General features: G+C 44.2%; 1 protein-coding gene across 2 annotated transcripts; it reads left to right on the top strand.

The window, feature by feature from the left end:
- Positions 1–1308: 1308 nt before the first annotated feature.
- On the top strand, positions 1309–4674 carry Cdkn2aip (CDKN2A interacting protein). Of its 2 annotated transcripts, none has more exons than XM_031339761.1 (3): positions 1309–1961; positions 2428–2527; positions 3135–3148. In XM_031339761.1, exons 1-3 carry the CDS (start codon positions 1711–1713, stop codon positions 3141–3143), a joined length of 360 nt encoding a protein of 119 aa, XP_031195621.1. In that variant the 5' UTR covers positions 1309–1710; the 3' UTR covers positions 3144–3148. The 2 variants fall into 2 exon arrangements, with proteins under 2 accessions (XP_031195621.1, XP_031195620.1); XM_031339760.1 differs by having other exon boundaries at positions 1315–1961; positions 2428–2558; positions 3135–4674.
- The last annotated feature ends 4498 nt before the right edge of the window (positions 4675–9172 follow it).

The raw sequence follows: 9172 nt of genomic DNA, 5'->3' as shown, positions 1-9172 counted from the left end.
CTCTCTCTCTCCCTCCTAGCTCTGTAGACCAACCTGGCTCTTCAACTCACAGAGATCCCCCTGCCTCTGCTCCAGAGTGCTGGGGATTAAAGGCTTGCACACTATAGCCTGCTTTGTCTCCCCTTGCCAGTGTGGCCTCTTTGAAAGTCTTTTCCTGCTTCCCACTATTAATGTGGCTCTTCTAATTGGCTTATTGAAGCTGAACAGTGTTGAGACACAGGCTCACGGCTGTCAAAGTTTAGTAATAAAATGACTTAATTTTTGTGTGATTATCCTGATTTAAGCATTTTCACAACAGAAATGCAAACATCTATTGAAGGAAAATTCAATTACATAATTTATCACTATTACTACACTCATGCTTCCATTTCATTAATATTAGACATATACCTGGACTTGGAAATGTCAGCAACTAAATGCCAGCAACTAAAAAAAGCCCATGGGTTGGAGAGTTGGCTCAGCAGTACAGGCAGATCCTCCAGAAGACCTGGGTTCAACTCCCAGTACCCACAAGACGCTCAAAATCCTGCATCACTTCAACTCCAGGAGATCCACTGCCCTCTTGCCTTCAAGGGAATAATAATAATAATAATAATAATAATAATAATAATAATAATAATAATAATAATAATAATAATAATAATAATAATAATAATGATAGGCACGCACAGGTAGGTAGCACAGACATACGTGCAAGCAGTAACATCGAAAAAATATGCAAAAGCAGTCGCTCTTGAAGGGAAGAGGCCTGGCGGACGAGATAAGCAGATACATTTCCACTTTGGTCCAACCGTCGTGAACAGCTAAAACCAGTTGGCACGGGGTTGTTTATAGTTTGGGAACCAAAAATGTGAAGGGAGAGGAAGCGGGTATTGTCTGGGTTGAACCAGGAACCTAAGAAACCGCGGAAACCAAGCCAGATCACGGGGCGCAAGCGCAAAGGCCGGGCTTCAAAGAACCAACCGGGAGGAGTCACCGGTGCTGGTCGTTTACGTTTCACACGTGCTCGGTACTATTATTGTCCCCGTCCCACAAGCCATCCCCAGGTCCCCTCCAAACTCCCGGGGGACCTTCCGGGCCTCGGGACCCTAGGTTTACTTCCCACGGCACACAGCGCAGGGCGCAGGCATGGAAGCCAGCTTTTGTTTATTTTGGCCGCGTGCGGGAGGGCGGAGACGCGCAGGCGGAGCCGCGACTCGGACGACGCCAGGCCTCCGCGCTCCGCCCGCCGACCCCCGGCCTCGGCTCCGGGAAGTGGGAGGAAACAGAGCGCGGCAGCGTCACAAAGCGCCGGCGGAACGCTGAGGCTGTGGCACCGACGCCGCGCGCCCTCTCCGAGCCGCAGACACGCCTGCGCCTCAGTCGCCTCGGCCCCGCCTCCGCCGGGCGGCGCGCCCTCCGACAGTGGTGGGCGCAACCGCTGAGCCGGCGGCGGCTGGGGCGCCGCAAAGCATCCCGGGAGAGCGCGCTCGCGCCGGAAGGTCGCGCGCGGCGGCGGTGGCGGCGGCGGCGGCGAGGTTATAAAAGGGAGCGAGGCGCAGGCAGGCGGAAGTGGGCGGTTCGTCGGCGCCTTGTCCTGTTGTTTGGGGTTTGGGCTTCTGGAGGGGCGTTCTCGGGAGGGCCGCCGGTGCAGGCCGCGCTGACCGGGCCGCTCTCCGCTTCGCCCTGGGCTCTGCGTGCTCGCGCTCTCTTCGTCCCACGGGCCCCAACATGGCGCAGGAGGTGTCGGAGTACCTGAGCCAAAACCCGCGAGTAGCCGCCTGGGTGGAGACGCTTCGCTGCGAGGGCGAGACGGACAAACACTGGCGCCACCGCCGGGAGTTTCTGCTTCGCAATGCCGGGGACCTGGTCCCCGGGACCGAGGAGGCTGCGGACGCGGAGAGTGGAAGCCGCGGTCGGCAACTCCAGCAGCTCGTCTCCTTCTCCATGGCCTGGGCGAACCACGTCTTCCTAGGGTGCCGGTGAGTGAGTGAGCGAGCGAGCGAGCGTCGCTATCCAGCCTCCGCGGCTGGGTCCGCGCCCCCTGCCGCTGGGCGCTCGCGGGGACCAGCGTCGCCGGGGAGGGCCGCTTGAGAAGCGCGGGAACCGATGGCCCTGTCGGTCCTCGGAGAGCAAGAAGGGCAGCTCGGACCTCACCGTTGGCGGGTGTCCGGGTTGTGTGCGCCCGGCAGATGGAGTTGTTGGCGCTTAGCTGACGGCGCTCGGCCCGGGGAGACCCTGGCACAGACCCGCCTCCCGAGCCCTAGGGCATTTATTTGTCTGTGGCATCTCGGGGAACAAAAGTTGTCGCGCGCGGTTCGTACACTTTTTGATCGTCACCAGGAAATGCAGTCCCAGCGGGCCTGCATTCCTCACACTGCCGGTACTTTCGGAAACAAAACAAAACAAAAAACCACTTCTTGAGAGCGACTTTTGCTTCTTTTTCAGGTACCCTCAAAAAGTTATGGATAAAATTCTTAGTATGGCTGAAGGCATCAAAGTGACAGATGCTCCAATCCATACCACACGAGACGAACTGGTTGCCAAGGTGAAGAAAAGAGGGATATCGAGTAGCAATGGTTAGCAGATCATAGATGTGAACATACATAGGAGTTTAGAAAATAAGCTTGATAAAATTAGGAATTACTGTCATTACTAATTTCTTTTAACAATCCAGAATGTATATACTGTATTAATCTAGTTGAAATGTTAAAGCTAAACTGTGTGTGTCTGTCTGTCTGTCTGTTTCAGGTGCTGAATTTGATAATTTAACTGTTTTAGATTTAAGTCCAATGTCTGATGCTGTTAATTTAATATTAGAAATTAATCATTAATTGATACTGTTTTAACATATTAATCAAGTTGTTCTATACTTTAAAAGAAACTACTGGTTCTGAAAATTTTTTTTTGTGCTTTTGTTTGTTTGTTTGCTTTGTTTTGACAGGGTTTCTCTGTGTAACCCAACCTATCCTGGAACTTGCTCTGTAGACCAGGCTGGCCTCAAACTCGGGGGTCATGCCTGCCTCTGCCTCCTGAGTGCTGGAATGAAAGACTTGTGCTGCAACCCCGCTCTCTGTGCTTTTTAAACAAATGTTTTGTTGATTGTCACGTCTGCAGGACTCCTAGTAAAATACCTGTGTTTTTCTTCTTTCTAGAAGGGGTAGAAGAGCCATCCAAAAAACGAGCCATAGAAGGAAAAAACAATTCTTCAGTTGAGCGAGATCATGGAAAAAAGTCTGCCAAAACCGATCGTTCAGCAGCTCAGCAAGAAAACAGTTCAGCATCCAGGGGGTCTTCGTCCTCCAAATCAGAGAGTAGTGGGACCTCAGCTCGGAGCTCCAGCGCCTCCCATCAGAATAGTTCCACAAGTGAAGGAGATAGATCTGTTTGCAGCCAGAGCAGCAGCAGTTCCTCTCAGGTAACAGCAGCAGGGTCTGGAAAGGCTTCAGAAGCCCCAGACAAACCTGGTTCAGCATCATTTGTTTCTTCTCTGTTGAAATCCAGTACGAATAGTCACATGACCCAGTCCACTGATTCCAGACAGCAGAGTGGATCACCTAAAAAGAGTGCTTTGGAAGGTTCTTCAGTCTCAGCCTCTCAGAGCAGCTCAGAGATTGAGGTGCCCTTGTTGGGTTCCTCTGGAAGTGCAGAAGTAGAGTTGCCATTACTGTCTTGTAAGTCTAGTTCAGAGACAGGTTCAAGTGGGTTAACATCTAAAACCAGTTCAGAGGCCAACATTTCATCATCAGTTTCTAAAAACAGTGCCTCATCAGGCAGCTCCTTACTAACTCCCAAGAGCAGTTCAACAAATACATCACTACTGACATCCAAAAGCACTTCTCAGGTGGCTGCATCACTGTTAGCTTCCAAAAGCAGCTCCCAGAGCAGTGGATCTGTAGCTTCCAAAAGCACTTCCTTAGGAAGCATGTCTCAGCTAGCTTCTAAGAGTAGTTCTCAGAGTAGCACTTCACAGTTGCCTTCTAAAAGCACCTCACAGGCCAGTGAAAGTTCTGTCAAATTCACTTGTCGAAAGTTAACCAATGAAGATATAAAACAGAAGCAGCCTTTCTTCAATAGACTGTATAAGACAGTGGCTTGGAAGTTAGTAGCAGTTGGTGGCTTTAGCCCCAATGTGAATCATGGAGAGCTGCTGAATGCAGCTATTGAGGCTCTGAAAGCAACACTGGATGTGTTTTTTGTCCCACTGAAAGAACTGGCAGATCTGCCTCAAAATAAGAGCTCTCAAGAAAGTATTGTCTGTGAATTGAGGTGTAAGTCAGTGTATTTGGGCACTGGCTGTGGAAAAAGCAAAGAAAATGCAAAAGCAGTTGCATCGAGAGAAGCACTTAAGTTATTTCTCAAGAAGAAGGTGGTGGTAAAGATCTGTAAAAGGAAGTACAGAGGCAATGAGATAGAAGATCTAGTACTCCTCGATGAAGAGTCCAGGCCAGTAAACTTACCTCCAGCACTGAAACATCCTCAAGAATTACTGTAATTTCTCCAAGTTATCACTGCATCCAGTATCTGATGTTTGAAGAGAAGAACTGGCTTTTATATAAAACACTGGCTTTCACAGATTTTATATTGCTTTTTTCCAGTTTTGCAGAAAATTTAAATTCTTGTTCTCTTCACTAAAGTAGAGCTGTAAATAATTTATGAATGACAGTACATATTAAAGGGTATACATTGACAGCATACCAGTGTGCTGTTTTATTTGCTAAAGAAAATACTGTCTTCTATTTTTAATGATATATTAGGTACGATGTGTAGTTCTATAGAATCTTAAAATTTTTGTACTACTACCAATTTGGTAGAAATGTATTGAGTTGTCTACCATGCATTTTTTTTTCCTAACTTGATTAAATCACATAAAAGAAAGGGGACCACAGTATTTGAATGTGTAAAACTATACAACTTAAGGTTTTAAGAATGTTGCTCATAATGTTGAACATCTCTTAAAGAATAAGAGTAGTTGCCTCAAACTATTTTCATGAGAAGCTGTAAACTTTTTTTTTTTAGATATAAAGCAGTATAAAGTACTTATTGTTATTTTATTCTGAAGTTGTTTAAAATTCACCATGATTTTGACCGCTGCGGATTCTTAAGCAGGTTAATTTATGTTTTGAGGTAAAATGCAATTTACACTTTCTTAAAACATAATGTTGGTTTCTATATTAAGCATATTTTGTGACTACTATGAACAGATTGATTTGTTTAGATATTAAATGCTTTAAGCTATTTTACCTTTTCAAGAAGTTGTGGTTTTTTTTCCTTCACCCTAAAGTTACAACCATATGTAAGTTGGCTCCTCACTACTATTCAAACTACAACCAAGTAGTTTTCATAGTATAAAGCACATATTTTTATAAATAGGGAAGTTAAAGTTTATATTTAGAACCAGGTGGTTTTTGTATTTGCAGATTTCAGAAGAATGTGGAGAAGACTAGAGAGCCATGGTCAGTTCTTTATGATTGTGTATTCATGTAGACTGCATCTGTTAGTAATGGAGTAGAATCTTGTGTCTGTGTCTTAGGGGATTCTATTAATCTGATATGGTTTAAAGTCTGGTCTGAGGTATATGACTTCTGGCCTTCTGGCTTTCTAGGAGCCGCACACTGGACAGTAATGGAGATAATATACAGAGAAAAAGACCTTTCAAATTTACTAGCTGTATTAATATTTGGAAGGTTGAACATAAGCACAATTTAAGTATGTAAAAATTAGTTTGTAGTTTAGGAGTAATAAAGATGCTTAGTTTCCTGAGCTTGAACTGAAATAATCAGGGATGTTTGTATTTTGCCAGATAACATTTTTAAATTATTTGTTTTTTTAAGAATGGCTCATTGGATACCAGAGCAAAATCTATTCTGTAAATGGGCCCTTATATATTGTGGAAAGTGGTAACGTGAGTGAGTTGTAAAAAACACCTTCAAGTTCTTTCTGTTCTGTATTTTGTAAACTAATGCTTATCAGAAAAGTGAGCCAAAAATTAGAATAAATACATTTCTGAAATACAGCTTATTAGATGATTTAGTAATTTCCTAAAGTGGTTTGTTTTAAGCAAATTTATAAAGGCTATTGAAAATCCTTTAAATAACAGTAATCTTTTGGTATGGAAGAGTATGTGCTCTCATAGATCTATAATTTCAACTACTTGACGGGCTGAGTCAAGAAGAGCTGAGGTTAAAGGCCTTTGAGCACAACAGAGCACTTTGAGACCCTACCTGAAAATAAAAAGTAAATGGGCTCTAGGATATGAACCCTGTGATAGAGGTGGTGGTGCATGCTTTTAATCCCAGCACTCAGAAGGCAGAAACAGGTGGATCTCTAAGAAACTCCCTTCATCAAGAAACAGGTAGGTGATAGAATGCTTGCTTGGCATGCAGGGCCCTAAGTTGAATTTCCTGTACCTTCATAAAACAAAACAAAACTGATGATACATTTTCTTGGTTTTTGAGAGAGGGGGTATGTTATATATAGTCCTGGCTGGTCTTGAACTTGGAAAGTAGTATTCCTCTCTGCTTCCTCAATGCTGGGGTAATAGCTGTATGACTCCTGTGGTTTATATTGTTTGTTTATACAATGTGCCTTAATAAAAATGTAAAGATCCCTGTGGCTAGGAGTTGGCTCAGTGAGTTGAGTACTGTTGCTTCCATGTAAACACTGGGAGGCAATGACGGCCCATCTCTAACTGCAGCAATGGGGAAACAGGTGAAATCCTGGGCAGGTTCCACCAAAAGCCCTGCCTCTGTCTGTAAGGTAGAGAGCAATTGAAAGAGACTTTTTGACTTCTGTATACACCTTAACATGTAAACAAACAAACAAACCTGCAAAAAAGCCATTCAAGATTTCTGATTTAGAACAAATATATTTTATAATTCTACATTAATACAGTGAAAGAACTGTAACTTAGGAATCTGTTCTTGGGGATGTTCAAGACTTTCAAGGCATAGTAGATAATACAGCTACCGCTGTAAAAGCCTGGTAAATGGCTGGGCAGTGGTGGCACACGCCTTTAATACCAGCACTTGGGAGGCAGAGACAGGCGGATTTCTGAGTTTGAGGCTAGCCTGGGCTACAGAGTGAGTTCCAGGACAGCCAAGGCAATCCAGAAAAACCCTGTTTCGAAACCCCCCCCCCCAAAAAAAAAAAGGCCTGGTAAATGGTAAAGCTGTAATTGCTCCATGGCAAAATATATCAGTTGTTTGATTCCACTTTCATAGATGCTAAATATACTTGGTGCTGAGTAAAATTGTAAATTAGTAGCTCTCCAAGTACTACTGAACAAATGGCCAAGGGCACAAAAATAATCATCAGAATGCTAAGTTGCACTGTGTAGCCATAGCAGTTACATACACAGTGCTCTGTGGGCTTGTGAACCCTCTAAGATGGAGCCTCACTGCTGGAAGACAGGAGTCATTAGAGATGGGTCTTAAGTTGAATATCTTGGGCCCACTTTGAGACAGGATCTCACTATAAGCTATAAAGACTAGGCAGACACCAGAGATCTACATGTTTCTGGAATTCAAGTCAATGACACCATGCCTTGCCTGGCTTCTCTTCCTGTCCTGGTTAGATACAATGTGACCTGCTGTCCCGTGTCCTTGTCACTAATGCTTTCCCTGCCTTTATGGGCTGTATATCCCCTTGAGTTGTTATGTATGGTAAATATGTGTTTTCTGAAGTTCTCAGGTAACCCCTGTGTAAGGATCATTTGACTCCCAAAGAACTTGAGAACCACTACCCTAGGCAGTCAAGTCAAAGCCTAATTGACTAAATACTTAGAATTACATTCCAAAAAAGGGTAGAGAGTTAACATGGTAACATGTTTTACTCCAGACTCTCAAGGATTAAAAAAAAAAAATTGTAACTTCCATTTCTTTAAAAAAATATATAGTTGTAAGTAATTTGTGAGTTAATCTGGTCTTTACTTGAAGTTAGAGTATCCAAAAAGCCTGTCTGCAAGCTGTAATTTCATTTGAGACCATATGGCTGGGCTAGGTAGGTCAGAGTGGTGCTAGGGTGTTAGATGCTGAGAGGCAAGCACCTTTAGGGGCTACCCACTTTATTTTCTTAAGCCAGGGTCAGCTCTGCCTGGTCTGGTTCAATGCAAACCTCAGCTGCCCCCAAACTTGGTGTGACTCCTGGCTCAACCTCCTGAATGCTTGGTGTAGACATATGTTCCTCTGCCTGGTTCATCTTTTATATTCATGTACTTTCAAGTGTTTTTTAGTTAAAACTTTTAAAATGCAAGTTGAGTGTGCACAGAGATGGTCCTGTCTTCCCTCTCATTCCTTTAAATGTGTGCCCCATGGTCTTGAGGTGGGTGCCACCACGCCCAGCAGGCCTGCAAGAAATGACTTTGTACCCACCACAGTTTGAACCTGTTGCATCAGCTTAATAATTGCTGGGATAGTTCAAAGTTCTCATTGCTTCAGGGTAGCTCTCCTGAGTGAAACCTTAACCACAAAAAGGTGGGTTGGGCAAGCCAAAGTAGATTTCTTTTTAAAAAGTGAAAGCATGGCTGTTAAGACTTCCACCCAGTTATTTCCATATCCTGCACATGAAGAACTGTTAAAGCCATCCACCAACTGCAGCTTTTGATCCCATCTCAGATGCTTTCCCAGGGCCCCAAGTTATGCTTCCAAAACAGAACTGGTCAAAAACTTAGCCTATAGTAGAGCTTCCCCACTCATGTGTTTCCTCTCTGCTGGACTTTGAGCTGTTCTCACATCGATACTTTGCTACCCAGGCTGCCTGTATGGCAGGCACCCTTTGTGTCAGATGGCTGCTGGTTAAAACACTGGTAAGTGGACAAGACGTTAACAGTCTTAGGTGATAATCTACATGGGGCCCTTCCCTCCTTACACCAAAATTCCACCTGTCATTGCCTTTCTGGAGGTACTGTTCACACTAAAATGATGTTTGGAATCTAGTAGTTAGATGGCAATCACAGACCACACTCCCTCAAATCTAGTATTTATGAAAGAATAAGTCAATTGTCCTATTGTACTCTTACTGAAAAATTACTTGTGATAGAACTGTTGGCCAGTAAGAGACACAGGAATATACTCTTTTAGACAAAGTCAGTGTGGTAGCAGTGTACCTTCAGTTTTCTTCCCTAAGCAACTCTTAATATTCTAGGCAATAGCCTGCTTTCAAGAGCTACCTGAAATAAACAGGCAGCAAGCTG

Source organism: Mastomys coucha, unplaced genomic scaffold, assembly GCF_008632895.1.
Source record: "Mastomys coucha isolate ucsf_1 unplaced genomic scaffold, UCSF_Mcou_1 pScaffold22, whole genome shotgun sequence".
NCBI lineage: Eukaryota > Metazoa > Chordata > Mammalia > Rodentia > Muridae > Mastomys > Mastomys coucha.
The sequence above is the reverse complement of the archived record's forward strand: the minus strand, read 5'-3'. Positions and strand labels throughout refer to the sequence as shown.

What these genes read in the sequence shown, in the direction of transcription:
- Cdkn2aip (XM_031339760.1), top strand. Translation starts at nt 1,711, where the DNA reads ATGGCGCAGGAGGTGTCGGAGTACCTGAGCCAAAACCCGCGAGTAGCC. An exon ending in CACGTCTTCCTAGGGTGCCG is followed by an intron (nt 1,962 to 2,427) that starts GTGAGTGAGTGA and finishes CTTCTTTTTCAG; the next exon opens with GTACCCTCAAAAAGTTATGG. An exon ending in AGGGATATCGAGTAGCAATG is followed by an intron (nt 2,559 to 3,134) that starts GTTAGCAGATCA and finishes TCTTCTTTCTAG; the next exon opens with AAGGGGTAGAAGAGCCATCC.